Source organism: Psammomys obesus, unplaced genomic scaffold, assembly GCF_907164565.1.
Source record: "Psammomys obesus unplaced genomic scaffold, mPsaObe1.curated_primary_1811, whole genome shotgun sequence".
In the NCBI taxonomy this organism is placed as follows: domain Eukaryota; kingdom Metazoa; phylum Chordata; class Mammalia; order Rodentia; family Muridae; genus Psammomys; species Psammomys obesus.
The window spans coordinates 13,838,633-13,858,654 of NW_026596039.1; the positions used below are offsets into that span (position 1 = coordinate 13,838,633).

At 37.6% G+C, this 20,022-nt stretch overlaps 1 protein-coding gene across 3 annotated transcripts in view; it reads right to left on the bottom strand.

The window, feature by feature from the left end:
* The window catches only part of Zc3h12c (zinc finger CCCH-type containing 12C), a 52,092-nt gene that overhangs the window by 6,551 nt on the left and 25,519 nt on the right, over positions 1-20,022 (bottom strand). For all 3 annotated transcript variants that reach the window (XM_055622438.1, XM_055622436.1, XM_055622437.1), the window contains exon 3: positions 5,218-5,357. In XM_055622438.1, coding sequence (XP_055478413.1) covers positions 5,218-5,357 — 140 coding nt within the window. The remainder of the gene's footprint in view (positions 1-5,217; positions 5,358-20,022) is intronic.

A 20,022-nucleotide genomic window follows, 5' to 3' on the forward strand; every position in this document is an offset into this window, starting at 1 on the left:
AATAATAATAATAATAATAATAATAATAATAATAATAATAATAATAAAAACCCACTTCTTCAACAGATAATTACTAGCTATTACCCTGTGGGATTTGTGATTGGTTCAGTGGCTGCTAGAGTTAGGAAAGAATGTGGGTATCATAGGAATTCATGCATAAAACTCAAGTTGTGCTACTGTCCGCATGGGGAAATCACTGTCTCACTGTCCCGTCTGTTTCTGAGATACAGTGGGCAGGTTGTGAGGGGTCTACACGTGGAGAAGTGCTGGGAAGCCCCACCCCCTTCAGGGACTGTGCTCTTTAACTAACTTGAATGTATTTCATCATATGTAATTGCTGATCTCTTTAAAACACACAGAAAACCAATACAAACCCTAATATCCAGATTCAATAATAGAACCCAATATGTTATAATTACTCTACATGTTATCTTGAACAACATCTGGAGGGCAGCACAGTCCTCTGTCCCATGATCTCTGCATCCATTAGCACCAGCCCATGAAACACAGTATAATAGACACTCAATGAATGTCTGTGGAATGGGTGAATAAAGGAAATGCTAAATGATGCATATGCTGATGTTTCCAGTTTATTTATCATGCTACTGAGTAACTCACGGCCCTTTATTACTGGAGAAATGTTAACTGATGTGTAGTGTGCCTCACTGAAAAAACCAGCAGAGTAAATGCAAGCAGCCTAACAGTCACCATCACTGTTTAATTTGCGTTCGTGAAACAGCTTGTGTGGTTGGAAAAACTAAACAAAACATTTTTTGAATGACACATAGACAATAGATAATTCCAGCTTAAAAAAATATGGGTTTAGTATATAGCTCGTAAGTTAATATAGCCAGTTCATGTTAAATACTTGTTAAATGACTATCAGATTAGCAAAAGTCTGAACCTATGACTGAAAATTGATTTATTCATTTACATCTAGTGAAAGAATAGTGAACTATTCTATTCACCAGGGATTCTGTGGTGGGGGCTTATTACTTTGGAAAGAAAACCCTTGAAAGCCTGACTATCATTCCAGCAATTTACAAAGTAACCTGTATCCTGATGTCATTCAGGGGCCTTCTCACCTGGACACAGCCATTTCCTGGCTGGTGTGTATTTATTTCCCTTCTTGATCTCATAATTTTCTTTCCTCGGAAAGTACAAAGATCATATCTGCACAACGCAGCATCGCTTTTCTTTTCCTCTATTTTCCACACAGGGTCTTGTTAACATGACATCTTGTCTCAGCCCCCAAATTCTGGGACTGTGGACATGTCCCCATGCCCAGTTGTTGCCTTTTCATTTTAATTATCATACCCTACCTACTATTTTTCTAAGTCCTTATGAAAAAAATTAGGAAAGTAAAAGTATAAAGAAATAGCAAGAAATGAACATCCCATAAAAACACAACTTAGAGGTTATTTAACATTTTGGTATGTTTCCTCTAAATCATTTTATGTAAATTTATATATATATATATATATATATATATATATACACACACACACACACACACACACACACACACACACACACAAAACTCCACATGTACATACACAATAAAAATCTTGAGTTCTATATAATACTTTATTTTCTAAAAAAAAAATCTGCCTATGGGCTGGGAAGATGGTCAAGTGGGTAAAGTGCTTGGTGCAAACACAAAAATGTGAGTTCAAATCCCCAGCAGTTCAGAACCCTGGAAACCGAATAAAGGTTGGGCACGGTGGAATGTATCTATAATCCCAGTGCTGAGGAAACATAGACAGAACCCAGCAGCTCACTGCTCAGCCAGCCTAGCTTCTAGACAAAAATACAAGGCAGAAAACAATAGAGGAGGACATCCACAGTTGATCTCTGGCCACTGGAGATGTAGGCAGAGGTGAGAACACTTACACACAGATACTCAAAATCACATTCACAATTCTGCTTAAATACTGTATCATTGGGGAATGTTATAATTTATTGAACTATCCTTCTAGTGAGAATACAATTGACTTTTTCTTTTTTTTTTTTCTAGTAAAAATAATACTATGTTGCATTTTTGGTTCTAGACCTTCACCTATATGCCTGCTTATTTTCTTGGGATTCATTCCTTAACGGGAACTTGAAAATCTAACAGCATAGTAATTCCTCCCCCTTACTTACTGGGAATGACTCCAAGATACCCCACCCCCCAGTTACAAGAGAAAACAAAGACAGTACAGAATCATTTATATTTATTTTCCTTTACATACATATCCTTGATAAAACTCAATTTGTAAATTAGGCACAACAAAATTAATTTATAATAAAATATGTCCTAGGTTTTCTACCAGTGATGAACACCATGACTAAAAGCAACTTGGGCAGAAAGGGATTACTTCCTCTTAAAGCTGACAGTCTCTCAATAGGGAGATCTTGGAGGGATGCTACTTACTGGTTTGCTCCCTGTTCCTCATGGCTTGCTCAGCATGCTTGCTTATAGCACCCTGACCACCAGCTCAGGGTTTGTACTGCATTGAGCTAGGCCCTTCCACACCAACCAATCAAGAAAGCACTCTTCAGGCTTGCTGACGAGTCATTCTAGTTGAGGTATTTTCTTAATTGAGGTTTCCTCTTCCCAAATAATGCCAGCTGGTAACAAGCCGACATAAAAAAGGCAGCACAAAAATATACTATAACAATATACCATCAAAGATGTCAAAAATGTTGTTGAACATGACCTTTCTCCAAATATCTTCCTGTACTACATGGCCTAGCGACCTCAGCCTATACATTTCCTTCTTTATAAACTTGAGAAGTTCTACCTTTTTACTTAAAGGGTCTACTTTCCAGCTTTGCTTTGGTGACATCCAAACTGCTGGTATAAAGCTTCAGCTGTATGCTATTATTAAATAAAGAGTTACTTATGCATAAGTACTGCAATAGACAATCTGTTTGTTCAAGAGGGCCGCCACATAATGGTTGATGACAGGGAGCATCGACAGGTTAGAGATGCTGGAAAAGGGAAGATTCCTTTGCTTGCCAGAAGAGAGTAGGACAGCGTAGCATTTCGCCACATGACGCAAAACCCTGTGCGATTTTAAATGTGTAGCTTCCATTTAATAATTTTGCATCACAATCAACCAACCTTGGCTGACTGAAGCTTTGGAAACCTTGAATGGAGCAGGAACTACTCTATTAACAGTCTAAGAACAGTGCATATAAGGCTGGTTTTAGGTTTGGTGCGTCTCCTTAATGTGAGAGTAGCTTCCTCAGAGCACTGAATACTGTTCGCTTTTCATGTTAATTCAAAGGATAAAAAATAGTAGCTGTTTCCATCTGCATGTTTCTAACTACTCATGAGGTTGGTCCAACCACTTTATATGTTAGGCTTGTGTTTGTCATTTGTGTGAATTTTTTATGTTAAGGGCATGAATGTAATCAATGGGTACATAGTTTTAAGAAAGCCTATCAAAAGGTTGAAACTGAAATTTTGCTTTAATTACATTTTTTCCTTCACATCACTTCTAAAATTTCTAAATTTAGAAAGTCTGTTCCCTTCCTCCAACTCAAAGACTATAACTTTTGATGGTTTGATTTTGACAACTAATTCTTCAACTATGTAAAAATTATTGTTATAGGGCATAAAATAAGATTCTAAGCAAGTGGGTTTTTTTTTTTTTTCTTTTCTTTTCTAGAGTTATTTCAACATTTTGGTTCTTTGTGCTGGATCACACAGGTATCCTTTATAAAGCTACTTTGTATAAAGTAGCCTGTTTAAAGACATGACCGCTCCAACATATGGCTGAGGGGGAAGTTTTTATTGTAGATATGGGGAGCAGTACAGCAAGAGGCATCTTGAAGAGTCCAAAGCAGGGAGCATAGTAGGTCAAAGATGGCCACGTTGGGGTGCGGGGAGGGTGAGAGAGGAGAATAAAGCAGAGGGAGCAAAGAGAGAGGCAAAGAGATGGGACCAAAAGAACTCATGGTGGAAAGCCTATGGTTATCTAAGAACGAGAAGCTGGGCGAAGGGAAGCCCATGAGCTGGAGAAGTTTCGGGTAGGGGGCCGGGCGAGAAGAACTGAAAAGAGCCACAGCTACTGAGTGAACCTGGAGGCCAGCATGTAATTTTGGTATGCCAATAGATACCACAGATAGCCATCTGTCCCCAGTTCCTTTTGGACCTGACAGAGATCAGAGCTTTAGCCTCTACCAATACTTGCCTACTCACCTTATCCTATTTTAACAATGATATTAGAGGGAAAAAAAAAACCCATTTTTTCTCATTGGAAACATAATTTGCACGTCTGCCTGTCGATTTCACTCCCTCCACACCTCTTTCCTTCTCTGAAAAGTTCTGTAGTTCCGCTTACATAGTTCCCTCACAGTTCTGGTGATACTGAAGGAATTGGATGCTGCCTTTGAGTCACTATAACTGAATCAAATATTCAATAACAATTAATAGTTAAAGAGGACAGGTTTGTCCCAAACTCATTCATTTAAAAATGACAAAATAATGAGAAAAATAAATACTTTAGTGGAAGCTGGTAATTTCTTCCTTTTTGGCTGATTCACATCTTTCAGGGTATTAACAAATCTTTTATGTCCTGCAGTCATTAGAACCTGACAGCTGCCTAGGCTCATTTCACAGAGATATGACAGAAGTGGTTTCTGAAGAGATTCAGTGTGTTTTTCCAAATACTACAGTGCAAACATCAAAGCTAGAATGTCTCAAAGAGTCAGAATTTTATAAAATTTGATGTCAAATAAAAGTTTCCACGTAATAAAAAAAACATCAAACTTATATAGCTTTGGTGGTTTAAATGAGAATGGTCCCATAAGCTCATATGCTTGGATTACTTTCCCCAGTTCATCAAACTATGTGGGAAGGATTAGGAGGTGTGGCTTTGCTGGAGGAAGTGTGTCACTGGGCTTTGGGGTTTCAAAAGAATCTAGCCAATCCGATGGTGCTTTTTCCATTCTGCTTCTGCTTTGAGATGTGAGCTCTCTTCTGGTCCTTCTGCAGTCACTCCATCATCATATTTTACCACAGCAACAGAAAAGGAACTAATACATACAGTATTCAGTTAATATTTAATTAGATCATTTTCCATCTGGCAAATTAAAAAAAAATGTTTCACTCAAGACAAGGCAATTACATAGACTGAGTAAACAGAAACAGATCAAGAGTCTCCAGCATGCCAGGCACCTATGTGGGTACCTCATGGCACAAACAGCCACATGAGAGCAGCTTACCTGTGATAAGGGCATCAGGTCGGGATTGCTCTTTTCTCCAAGCAGGAACAAAAACTGTAATGTCTTTGTGGCCTCTTTCCAAAAACCAATCCACTGCCAATTTTATTCCTCGGCAGGAGAATACTTCTTTGTTTCCATGGCTGAAAAATTATTTTAGGTAACTTAAACCACAACAAAACCTAAATTCAAGTTTATAAACATAAACATTCAAATAATTATATTAATAGTAAGAAACTTGAAGTTTAATGTAAAGCTACACCACTGAGAAAAATTAAAGCACTTTACTTCAATTGGTTAAAAACAAATCTGTTAAAAAAAAAAGAGAAAACTGAAATATTGTAGCCAATAAAAAAGGTGAGTTTTTAAATGTTAAGCTATAAAGGTTAACTAATCAAAAAGATTCAACATTTTTGTTGTTCATGATAGGGTAAATAGAAAGTGTTCAACAGGAAGAATGTCAATAAAAAATAGAGAAATCTCACACATAGACATTCATTTAAACAGACACACAGACATACACAACACACACCCCCCACACACAAATAAGTAAAAATCAGTGGAAAACATTCATTTTCTAAAATATTTCTCTTTTCAAGGAATTTTAATTATATATTTTATCCAAAGGCTAAGTCATGTACAAAGCTTATTAGGTGAGGGGCATAAAGTAGTATCCCATGCTTATTGAAAAGGAAAAACATTCACACACACACACACGCACACACACACACACACACTTCAAATCTTAGTCCAAATTCTGCTCAACAGCATTGTGTTGGACAAGGTTAATGATGACTACAGAGCATTTAAACTGGACTAGCAGTGTCAGCACGGCCACTGTTAGCATTTACCTGGCACCAGCTCTGCTTTTATACCCATTGTCCTAGTAGTTAAACATGACACATTCTAATGTTTTTAAAGAAAAAAGTTTCTTGCTTTGGATGCACTCTGTTGCCTTCTTTTCCAGTATGAACATTATAGGCATCATTTCTCACGGATTTTTTTTCTTGGAACAAAGGAAAGCATAATAAAATAGGTAAATGTTTTCCTAACTTTCAGCATGGATCAGATATTAGGCATAATAATATATTGTCCTAGTTGGAAGCACCAGAACCTTCTAACATATGGAAATTAATTTAGGATAAAAATAGAAATAAAATCTACTTGCTTTGAAGATGTTGAAGGCTATGCTGAAGTGCAAATGTAGACTGCTTATAGTCCATGGCCTATGTTAACGGTCCAGGACAAGGCTACAGGTGAAATCAGATATAATGAACTGTTCAGAGGATGAAGTAACGTAGAAAGATGAACTTTCCTAAGTAAGATGGGCTGCCTGACAGCCTCTAATACAACAACAACAAAGATACAATGTGATGTTAGGTTTCACTGAAAATACTGACTGAAATTTCATCATTCTTTTGAAAAAACAAAACAAAACAACCCCCCCATAAACCTTAAGTCTATTGTTACTTTGATTTAATGGCTTGAGATCTATTTGTACTATGCTTTGCTAGTAAACTGTATTATCTGGCAAACAGATGTAACAATGCAATTGCTTCTTCAAGCTCTCAAGACAGATCTGCGTACGCTTTTTCTTCCCCGTGCTTCATCTGGCAAGAATAATTTTCACGCTCCCTGTAGAAAGTAAGATGATCAATAAAACATTTCATAAGGTGCATACAAACAACAGATTATTTACAGTCACAGGACACAAATTCCAGCGGTGCCAGAAGAGGAAACTGTGGTCCACAAACACACCGGGGCAATCGCGGCTATCTGTCTCACCCCTCTGTTCCCATGCAGAGACGTCTTAGGGAGAAGGAGGCAGGAGGACGAAGGCTGGCCACAGGGCCGGCAGACAGGCAGAGTCTGCATTTCTGAGCAGTGGGCCCACATCCCTGCTTAATCTTCTCAGAGAAAAAAAGTAATTTTCCACTTGCTTAAACAAATACAGTGAAGTTTTCTGCTATTTGCACTTGAACATATCCTTAACTCCTACTGGACATACTATAAATCAATGAAAACTGTCATCACTCTATTAATTTTAGGAGAAAATGTACTGTAGGCAAAAAAAAAAGTAATAGAAATTTAAAAAGCTATTGCAAAGTAGAACATACATAGATAACTATAGTAATTCTGGATTCTACCTCTGGATTAGTAAAGGAGAAGAACACAGGATTACTAGAAGAAATGAGCAAATCCAAACTCATACTAATTGACACTTGACAGACACAAAAGAAAAGAACATCATTTGAATGCTTATCTAGTGGACACATACAGTCCTACACAGATTAAACAGGAGAACATCTTTTCAAGAATACCCAGGAGCTACATGGAACAGTCACTTAACAGAAGAGGAAACCCAAATGACCAATAAACACAAAATGCTCAATAGTAAAAATGCAAATTAAAGCCAAAATGAGACATAGCTTCACACTCATCAGATGGATAAAAATAAAATCTGCAAACACCAGATGTTGCCAAGAATGTGTGAAAATAGGAACTCATACATTACAGGTGGGAGTGTAAATTGATGTAACTATTTGGGAGAACAATTTGGCAATATTATAAAGTTGAAGGCGTACTGTCTTTAAAACATAGTAATTCTACATCCAGGTACACTAAAGCGCTACAGTAACCTAAAGCTGAATTTCATGTGGTTTGCCATTGGCTTCTATCCTCTGACCAGTCTTATACATCAAGTAGATAAAAGCTAACCTTTCTACCTTTGCAAGGAGATGTACAAATGAAAAGGCAAGTGGGGTTATGCAGATTAAGTCCCTGAGTGTCCAAGATTTTCCTGATCCAACTTCCATTTCATCAGGTCAAAAAATGAATGTTGTCAGTGGAGTGCTGAGATACAAATAGGACACCTACACCTCCCTACATCCTAAGAATTAGAGACTATTGTACAAGATGGAGAGAAAGACTGAGATCGCTAGGTTAGGGAAGACCAGAACAGAACAGTGTCTTCTGAACATGGTTACTCGTGGGCTCACAGCAGCCGTGTGTTGTCTGCACAAGGGCAAGCCAGTCAACATCCCAGCAAGGAGGGATCATGAGTTCCCACCCCCTGAGCAGCTACTGAGAGCTGATGGCTTCTTGTGGGGAGGAAGAGTCAGTTTTCTTTAAGGGTGTGGCCCTTGGTGGCCCAGTGGATGGTTCTACTCATGAGAATATGAGAAGCACAAAGTGGACTCTGTGGGTTATTAAAAAAAAAAAAAAGGAGGACAAGGAGGGGGTAAACAGATTGTGGTGGACCTGGGACGGGGCGGGGGGGGGTAAATGTAATAAAAATATGTAGGGAGTGAAGGAAGCCCTGTGTGAGTGAGATTCTGAGTGCATGTGAGCTGCGGACATGGGCACAGCATGTGAAGGATGCCGCAGCCTCAGACCCGTAGAAATGGGAAAGCTTTCCTTAGTGGTGGTGATGATGGTGATGGTGGTAGTGGTGGTGGTGTATCTGAGTGTTGATATTGATAGTCTATGTAGAAAATGTCTACAATAACCCCCTTGCCAGATATTTACAGCCTGAAGACTGCTCTGCTACAAAAACGCTACTACTGAGGTTAGCTAACCCTGTCTTCTTGATCTAATTGTATATCATAAATCCTGCCGCCTTCTTTATCTGTATGCAATAAACCCACTTCCTTATTCAACTACAGGCAATAACCTGCCTCTCTGCTCAAGTCCATAACAAACATGCTGAGCTTCTCGGTAATATGGTTTCTCTATCAGAGAGCTCAGTCCACCTGAGTCTAGCTTTCCTATGTTTGTCTTTTCTTCATTCTCTTGTGGTCCCTGGTAAAATCCATCCCTGCAGCAGCACTAGATGTTGCAAAAATATACTGCAGAAAATTGTCAAAGAATTAAGAAAAATACAGTATTAAAAATGAATGGTTCCTAAAAAGTCCACAAAAATTACCTTAGAAACAAGTCTCCATCTAAGTCTCAGTAACACAAGAGTCTGAGCAGAAAGCCACCAGGTGGCTCCAAACTGCAGATAGAACTCAAGACAGTGAGGAGAGTGTGGGGAGACTGAACTAAGTTTCTCTTTACTGAGACATGTAGCAAGATATGACAACTCACAGGTAATAGAGAAAAGGAACAGCTGAGTGGTTGCTGATGGAGAACTAAATAGAGTAATTCTGCCAAAACATTACAAAAATCACGATTTAAACGTTTACGATAGCCACAGATACAAACCAACTGTTGACTATTAAAAAAGCACTACATTTCTAATTCTACATACAAAGAACAACAAAAAATACTATAGCTCTGTCAGCATTTATGAACTCTATTATGCATTCAGAATGACTTCCCACTCAATTAAAAAAAGCTGATTCTGTATTTATAACTTAATATATTCCTTTAGATATCGATTTATTGTTATTTCAATACCTCAGTACTAAGCATAGTTGAGATCTCTTATGAAAACCTTTTGTTAGGTAAATATTTTGGAAGATGAATAGTCATCTTGGGTTAAGTAAGAGTATGACTAGTTACTAAGAGTACCCTTCCCCCAACTATTTTGGTTTAGTGGGGTTGGATTTCCAGGGAAAATTCCAAATCCCCACTGCAGATACTGACTTTCTGTGGAGCAGAATGGTAAGAGCGTGAAGGTTCTACTGGGTCACCACTTGTGGATGGTTGGTATGTGAAGCTCAGGTCTCATACTTATAAACAGAGGCTCATTTTATTCTGTTGTGTTTGGAGTTGTAGACTTAAGAGAATCCTACTATGGAGTGGCTAGAACTCATCTGAAGTAAACAAATGTATTTACAGAGATTCTTAGATAAACTCCATTCAAAATAAAAACAATTATTTGTATCTCTGAAAATTATTGTATTTCTCAGAGCATAAAAAGGATGAACTAGACAGCCATAGAGACAGAGTGAAGAGAGCAGGGAGGACACTCAAGTTCCTGGCCTTCTCTGCTGTTGGTTCTCTTGATTCTCTCCCCTGCTGTCTTTGTTCCCCTCATTAGGGGACTTAGAAATGCAGGGTGGATGGATACACAGTTGCATTGGCTACAGGGTGTGTGGATAATGAGCCCTTCAAAAGGAGGAGATCTGTAACCATAGATGATTCTAATATGGATTCATTTTCTCAAACTTCCCTAAACTGAACACTCGAAACACAGCTAGGAAAGAAGCAATGAAGAGGAAGGACTGTTTGACACTGTGGATCAGAGTCTGTTCCAGTTGGCATGTGGTTTCCCTGGTAACCTGAACAGGAGGACTCAGAAGAAGTCAGAACAAGAGTACCAGCCTGGAGCTCTGATGACTCACATGTCTTTTTTCTTTTTGAGAAAGAGTCTATTATGTAGCCCTGGCTGTCCTGGAACTCACTATGTAGACCAGGCTGGCCTTGAAACAACAGAGATCAGCCTACTTTTGCCTCCTGAATGCTGGGATTAAACGCATGCTATCATGTCAGGCTCTCAAATGCATTTATAATGATCCAGGACTTTCAGAAACACCAGTAATGTTAAGAGCTCATAGGCCTTATCAGTTGACACTATGCATCTTAAAAGTTAGTTTCCAGTGCTCTGGAAAAACTTGTAAAAAATTACTAAGGTGCTTTGTGGCACACTTTCAGCTTATAAGGCCTGTGCATGAAGATGCTGCATGCAGTGACTTCGCCTGACCGGTGCATCAGGAAGGGCAGAGGGAAAGAAAAGCCCTTTTCATAAAGCTGTGCCACGGTCATAAAAAGCTCTTTCCCCCAAACAGGTCTGGCCGCCCCTGTGCTGGCAGCAGCCCACGAGACCCTGCTGAATGAGATGATTCGGGAGAGGCTGCAGCAATGCTGCTCAGTCTCTCACTGGGCTCTATCAGGGTTCTCAGGGAACACTGTCCTATTAATGAGGATGGGCTTAGGAGCAGATGGAAATAGATTCTTACTTTTTTCTACTTTCAGGCAACTATGTTACTGGAAATTCAAACAAGAGTACGAGAGGAGAGGGAAGACATGAAGAGAGATAAAGAAGGCAAAGGAACCTAAATTGCAACCTGGCCTGGTCAGTTGAAAGTCTGCATGGGGGATGCTGAGGAAACAGCTGCATCTCAGTTGATAGAATACTTGCCTAGCATCTATGAAGCCCTAGTTTGATCCTCAGCACCCCCGAAGAAACACACAGCTATACACATTCACAATCAGGGAACAAACTGTTTTCTTGGGCCACTGTCGAGTAACAGACTTTTAATAAAAAGTCAATAGACCAAGATGTCAAGAAGCCAGAGCACTGATAAAAGGAATGCTGAGAGAGACTGAGGACAGGGCTGCAGCTCAGCCCTAAAGCTCGCCTGCCTTCAGATGACGCATACCCTAAGGAAGTAGGCAGAAAGCAACTGGCAAGTGAGCAGAGCAACAAAGTAGGTATAATGGTGGACCCTCAAGGTTGGAAAGGAAACCACCACATGCTTGCTTGTGCATTTTGCCTTCATCTTTCCCTGTGTTTCTCGTGAATACTGATGGTGATTTCTGCAATAAGAGAAACAACTAGTTACCTTCTCCCTTTCTTTTATATTTATTTATGTGTTATATATACAGTGTTCTGTCTGCATGTGTGCCTGCGCACCAGAGAGAGCACCAGATCTCACAATAGATGGTTGTGAGCCACCATGTGGTTGCTGGGAATTAAGCTCAGGACCTCTCAAAGAGCCACCAGTGCTCTTAACCTTGGAGCCATCCCTCCAGCCCACCTTCTCCTAACAACCTTCTGTCTGTTCTTTCCTCTAAGGTCCCTGAGTAACTAAGTCCTGGAGAACTCCTCATGCTTCTCTCTTGTCTCTCAAGACCACTACCCTGTGGGAAATAGAGCTGTTGTATCAAGCAAGAGAATCCACATTCTGAAGCTTCTGGGAGACAAGCCACTGAGCCACTCAGCATGTGCTCATTTCACCTACAGCCTTCCATGCCACGAGATCAACTGGGACCAACATAGACCAAGGCTTCCTACATTAATGGCAGCGACACTATTCATGGGAAGTCATTTACTAGGGCCAATGAGACTTCCTAAACTAATAAATGAGAACCTACTATAGGCCTTATGCAGGGAAGAAAGGTGAAATTAATCAAGTATACTAGAACCTGTTAGAGACCTTGTGCAGGAAAGAAAGGTGAAATTAATTTGCAAATGAAGCTATGACAGGGATCACGGACTGTTGGGTTGCTTAATTTGAGTCTTATTACTTTTACCAGGGCCCCAAATCAGTTTCAGACATATGCAACTCCCTATGCCTAGTAAATTGAAAATCAGCAGGAGACACGAAGGATACAAATTATCTTGACTAATAAATGTATTCTTTGTAAGACTTTCACTGCTTTTTAATTACTCTGCAAGATCACTTTTTCTCATAGATGTAAAAGGATTAACTGTAATTTGTTCACATTTGCTACTGCAGTATATCTGAAAAACATACAAATTTTATTTTTCTGTCCTCAACATGGAGGCAGTTTCATGAGAAGTCAAAATAGGTTATTTACAATATTTTATATAATTACCATTGGAGAATTAAGGTATACTTGCTTATTATGCCATTAAACTACTTATGAGGATTAGCAGATTATAAAAGTAATTTTTCAAAATATACAAGAAGATTCAGGGAACCACTTATTTAATTATAATTTGTGTAATTTAGAAAAGGGAGATGATGGACCAAACACTATCTGCCTTATCTAATAAATGCAATTTCCTATATTATATTATATTATATTATATTATATTATATTATATTATATTATATTATATTATATTATATTATATTATATTATATTATATATCTTTAGTCATAACATTAACTAGGCTAGTCCAAGGGGAAAAAAGCTTATTTTAGAATCAAAATTCTTATCTCCCAGTGGGAGACACAAGCAGTAATGAAGAAGAACCTAAAATAGGATAAAATCATCTACTAAGGAGATTGCCGCTTCTTAATGATTTATATGGCAGTATAGACAAGAAAGAACCAAGCGTCACTTTCCAATGATACATACCTTTTTATTATATAAATTATATAAAATATAATTATACTTATTGCATAAATACACTAACTAGATGATCAAAGGAAAACTATTCTTAAAAATCACTTGAATAATATCTATAGCCTCATTAAAAAAAAAAAAACTTTACCCAGAATGGCATGTTTTAATATTTGAAATAGGGGATGGATTTTCAAGAGTAAGCTAATACAGTGAAAATAACAACAGTCTCTGGAATTAAACATCTCTATTTTTAAACCACTTTTCTGTATGATCTTGGGCAAAATTTTATTCAGAACTTCAATTTCCCATATTTAAAACATTACCTGATTGTGAGAATAAAAAAGTAATGTACACGAGAAGATTGTCTGAGTGTTCAGCAAACAGACGGCCTTAACACATATTAGTTCCCTCAGTGCTCATGAGTCCTGAGTCCTCATGATTAGAAAAGACACTTGCTTAAAGTGACAACAAAAACAGAACTTTAATGTCTTCAATTTCACCATACAGTATAAATGATTCTTAGATATTTGAGGACATTAGTAAACAGTTTTAATTTTCAAAAGAAATGAAAAAGGATCAAGGTAATTAGAGGCTCAAAAAAGAAAACAATCGCTTTTCTATAATCCTCTATTTCTTTTACTTAAGTAAAAAACTTGATCTATACATTTACTATATTCTAAAATGTGCCTTTATATGATACTTTCCCTGGGGAAGATTAAGTATGAATATATACTATGCCTCAGACTTAATGGATCTTCATATCAACTCACCTATCATGACAACTACATAGCAGAGTTAATCAGGAAAGTGTCTAGGATGAAAGACAGAAAAGAGGAAAAGTACTTTTTAATGCCTGAGAAGCATGTCCAAATCTCTAGTGCTACAGCTTTTCATGTTTTAGAGCTGTATTACAGAAAATTAAGACTTCACAGAATAGCAATATAATATTAAATATTCAATGAACGCTAAATTATATAAAGCCTAGGTGTTTTCCAAATATTTGAATTTATTTTTTCTTCAGTTTTAGAGCTTATATATGAAGCATCTTACACACATAAAAATAGATTTTAATTTTAAAGCAACCTAAAATTGTCTTAAAAACCTTCATTGAGGCATCTTTCAACGTTCAATAATTTTGAAGAGAATGCATTTCATGTATACTGTATCTTAGGTAGTAGGATTTACTGCACCTTCAACACAGAGTTCAAGAACATTTTAGTTTCTGTTTTCGTAGTCCAGTTAAATTTGAGACTGCACTTGAGAACCTACAATTGACCTCCTGGTGTGGACAGTCTGCTTTCGGGGCATAAGCATGTGCTTTCTCATCCAGCCAAGCTGCTCTGCTACTACTCTTACAGCTACTCAACTTTACTATCTCTGATCTCTTTTCGAACAGCAGCCAATCACTGTGAAGTTCAGGTTAGTTTTTGGGCTGCTACCACTAACCATTACACCAGGACCATAAACCCATGCTGTTATAGGTCACTCTAATCAATGTTTACACATTGTGCTCCAGACAGAAACTCCACAGTAGGGCACAGCGGCTCTTTTGGGGAGAGGAAAAAGGACATTTTTGTAGTGGGTAACAAAGCCCCACATACATGCCCCAAGTCAAACAGAATTTCATTTTGCTTCCAAGCAAGTTTTGCAAGACTGTACTGCTTTCAGGGAAAAGATAAGTTTCAAAGATCATTGAAAATAAAAATATTTAAACAAAATTGTCCATGAATACAGCAAGAAAAGTAGTGCTGAGAGGTGAGAAGTAGAAGAGGAAGAAGATATTCTTTATCTTACAAGGTCCATGATCTGAGGTGAGACTAACATGGAAGCATCTCACACTAATCTAGATCTGAGTGGGTCAGGGGTCTTCAGAAGGCAACGATACTTAACATACTGCTAAGGAAAAATAAACAGGTGAAATAGGAAAAGTAGAAAATATGTACTCTAAACATGTTTTGGCAGTAACGCTAGTTAAGTGAAGATCTGTGATTAACTGTTACTAATTTGCTATGCTTTAGGTTATGCTTTAAATAAATGCACCTAAGGCAGTAGGAGAGGTTATGCCACTGCCTCATAAGGTGTGACAGTAATGGCAAGTACAATTATGGACTTAAAAGGGACAGAGGTATTATAGGGTACAATTAGACTTCATCTCTTATCACAATCTCTACACTGCTATAATTAAACAACAAAAATACATACCACTGCAGATTCTTTCCATGATTTATAAAAGTAGAAAGAGAAATGAGCACTGTCAACTAATTTGCAAGTATTACCAGGGTATACCTGAGAGAAATTATGCTGCCCTTGAACTCACGTATTAAGCTGGACTTACAAGCATTTTACTGAAAGCCTGTTCAACAGAAATATGAGAATCACATATGTAATTTTAAGTAACCTAGCATACTGTATTACAAAATGTAAAATCACTTGAAATATTTTTTATTATGCATTTCAGCTAACATATAATATCAACATATAATCAATATAAATCATTATTACTTATAATGAACTTTCAAAATCTGTATGTGTTTCACACTCTGGATCCTCAATTCCAACTAGACATATTTTGAGTTCAATAGCTACAAGCTGCTAGGGCTCCTATAGTGCATCAGGAAGGCCCACCACACATGATTTTGATAAAGTTTTGTTGAAGGAGCCAAAAGGTATCTGAATGAATTTTAGCCAGTTATAGTTTCTCCTACAATCTAATCAAAGCATCATGATTTTAATAACTGTAAGACAGCGCAATACTTAAGTAGTAAACAGGTAACAGGAAAGAAAACTAATCACTGAAGGTAAAATTTAGGTTGGGCAAGATGGTGTTCACTACTAAAATTTAAGAGTTCTCAAGTTTGTGTGCTGTTGTAGAGCAGGTTATACACATGAGAAATTTTGTATTTAAAAAAAAAATGAGCCGGCCCTGCACACATGCAGCCAATGGGCAGCTTGGTCTTTATATGGGGTGCCTGGCGAGTGGAGGGGGTGCTGTTTCTAACATGGTCTCTATTGCTTGCTTTTGGATCATGGCCCCCAGGCAAGGGCTGCCTTGTCTGGCCTCAGGGGATGAAGATATAGTCTTGATGTGACTTGATGTGCTGGGGAAGGTTAATATGGGGGAGAGGGGGCTTCTTATTCTAGAGGGAAAAGGAGGGAGGAACAGGGAAGGAGGGGAAGTGGGGGATACTGGAAGGAGGAGAGGAAGGGGGTACCCTCAGGATGTAAAGTAAATTAACTAATATAAAATAATAATAATAATAGAGGCCCAGAAGCTTCAATCCTGAGCGCACAAACTGCTAAACTCTGCACGTATTTTATGAGTGTGTGGCTTGGATGACTTTTCATATAAAGGGAGTCATCATGATTTCTGTATATCATTGTTCTGTGTTCATATTAAGAATCTGTCCCTGATTTCTGTCCCGACTTTAGGAAAACTAATATGACGATTCACCTGGAGTACTTTTCTCCAGGCGACTTTGTACTAATAGCAGTTGCTTTCCAACAAGGGTCTTTGGGGAGAGTAGAATATAAACCACTAAGCAAATAGGTAGATTATTTTTCTGTTTTGTGCCATTTCACAGGCATATAAAATATTGATATTATCAGTGCATCTTCCCCTCCAGTTGTCCACAGTTCTGTCCATATTTTTATCTCCAGTCTTAGTTCTCAAATACATTCTCTAAAATTTCTCTATAGAATCATCTTTCTCAAAGGCAGATCTACCACACCACCCTTCCCTGGGTAAGATCATCTAGTGGTTCTTCGGCAATCACAGAGGTAATACAAGACAGATCCTATTGGCCAAAAGAAGTTTGTGTGGAAGGATTAGCCAACAAAATATTGATTCTGATGCTTGGCATAAACATACACTATTAGTCAGGAGATTTGGCCCAACCCAGAAACCTGAGTTCACTGACGAAGACAGACTTGCAGTGATGGGGTGGGGCTCAACAGCTTGGACAGGCACCCTGGCTTTCTTTCCAGTACAAAACAGGAAAATAATATGCTACAGTGTTTTGTAGCAGTAGTGACAAGGCTCTTGGCTTTTTCTTATTTGTAATTCCTATTTTATATAAAATTTGGCTGGTTGCAGTGGCACATGCCTGTGATCCCAGCATTTGGGAAGGCAGGGGCAGGCAGATCTCTGTGAGTTCAAGGTCAGCCTGGTCTACAAAGTGAGCCCAAGACAGCCAAGGCTACACAGAGAAACCCTGTCTCAAAAAACCACCCCCTCCCAAAAAAAGAAGAGAAAAAGTATCTGGAAGAAGCTTAAGTAGAATGTAGAGATTTAGTTATTTTATTGTCATACGATGAGGCTACACAAGTCTACTAAAGAAATAAAACATGTGTTGGTAGTCAGGGGTTCTAACAGCAGCTTACTCTTATCCTTTAACATCTCACAAGTTTCTACTTTCTTAACAATATGACGTCATCTAAACCTGAAAAGATCTTAAATATTGGATTTTTTAATGGAAACACATTACTTCAAACTAATGGGTATATATGGAGAGAACTAATTTTATAATCTACTGCTGAGCTATCTTAAATTTAATGGAATCACAAATTTTGAAGAAACAGGAATCATAACAAGAATTCTAGCACTTATGGTAAAAGTTATATTTTGATTTCATGTCTTTAAATGGAGTGTAAACTTTATGACTATGAAATATTGCTATTAAGGAAAGAGGTCCATTTGCTGAGTGAATAATAAATGAAATAATTTACTGATTTTTAAAAATAACTGATATTAGCTACAGCCATTAATCAGACCTTCTAAGAGTAGCTTCACTGAACACAAATTCTATTCTGTTCTATACTCAAAAGCAAGCACTACTTTGGTTTCTATCACTTTACAGGAAAATTGAAGGATTTCTCTAAAAACAGTTCACCCTTTTCTAGTTTTGCATACGAGGTCCTTAAAAATCCTATACCTGTTTGGTAGTGAAGTGGCTGTCACAAATTGTTGTATAATAAGTTGAATACTCATCTATCATATTGTGGCAAACTATGTTCATCAGACTATTTAATCCCTATCATTGTAGCATATTAAAAACAACAATAGCAGCAACTTCCATTACCACCAAAAGAAACTATTAGTAAGCTCAAAGAGGAAGCATGCTTCCGAAAACAACAGAAAAAGTCAATTTTGGGACTCCGTATGACACTGTGGAAACTGTCACTGATGGCATGGTGATCAAAATCAATACAATTATGAAAGCCTATCATTCATAGCTCATAAGAGCAAATGGGCTATTAAGTTACTATGGTTATGCCTTGCACAAGACCACACCAGATGGCATGTCAACACAGATGGGAAAAGGTTTACCAGGCCACCGCCCCAGAAGAGCTACAGGCAGTCAGTGGTTTCTGAGGGAAGAAAAAACAGTTTTCTTTAGGAATACGCTCCCTGACAGGTTACCTAAATGGTCATCCCTAAACCCATGTACATAGGGTGGCAACATTTAGACTCTTTGCATATACATGTAAGTATATATAAAACAATAATTATAGAATAAGAGAATATGGATTTGGGGTGAAGTGACTGGGGAAACTTAGAGAAGTTGGAAGGGAGAGGGATGGATAAAAATTATGTAAATATAGTGTACTTATATACAAAATTCTCAAAAAATAGTTCATGAATAAAAATAAATAAAACTGGGATAATCACTAAATTTAAGTCTCTCTCTCAAACTGAACTTTGGGACTCACTCATAGGAGTCAAGTACTCTACCACTGAGCTACAGCCCCGGCCCCAATTTTATTTTTTATGTTACAATATTCTTGTTTCCAAGGTCATTTCTTTAAGGTAATTTACTGACTATTACAGACTAAGCGTTGGTAACAATTATCTCTCATGCTAATAAACAGTCTTGCAAAAGAAGAAGTTCCCCTTCAAGAATCTGAAAACAGAACCTGAAGACTTTGAACACTTGGAAAACATCAGAAGAGTGTTACATAGAGAATTAAGTCCCGTAAAAGCTAACAGGGAAGCTGGTGGAGTTGAGTGGTAGTTTGCCTAGCACGCATTAGGGTGCTGTGTTCAATCCTCAGGCCATTTTGTATTTTTAATAAAAATGGTATTGCTCTTCTACTTTAAATTTGCATATAAATTGGCTGTATAGCAAGTCTTCGGTTAGCATTTAACTGAGAATGAAATGTTTTCTTTTTTATAGTATCTGTTGAGATAAGAAAGATAACAAAATAAGATTTTATTCTAAACTAGTTCCCTATTTGCTTATCACATATAATCTATTACATGTGCAAATATATTAGCTACAAAATAGGTTTGCTAAGCTTAGCTTGAGTAAATAGTTTTAAAAGTGAAAGTATTTTGTACAGCATAAAAATGGAGGCAATTCCTCCATGTTCCTGTTCCAGAAAAATTTTGGACCTAAAGTAAATATGTATTTATAAATGATTTTGAAACTATGGGTAGATTTTATAAATGGCAGAATGTGTAAGTTTCCTATAAATTTTCATGAGTCCTGGCACTTTCAAAATTATAGACATATATGGTGAAATGTTTTATTGTGACTGACAGAATAATATTGCTACAATAAAATTTTCCCATCAACTTGTTCTCTCCTGAAATGCCTGAAGCACTTCAGGCTAGGTGTCAGATTAAAATATGTGATGAAGAGAAGAAATGGATCTGCATGGCCCCATTTTTATAGCAAGGTGGAGGCAGAGGTTTGTGAGAATAATTATATAAAAACAATTGTTTGAAATGTTTTAATTATGCCATGTGTCTTGCATTAAAGCTTTTCTACAGGTAATTCTCACCATGTCAGGTTAAAATGCAACAAAATCTTTCCCCAACTT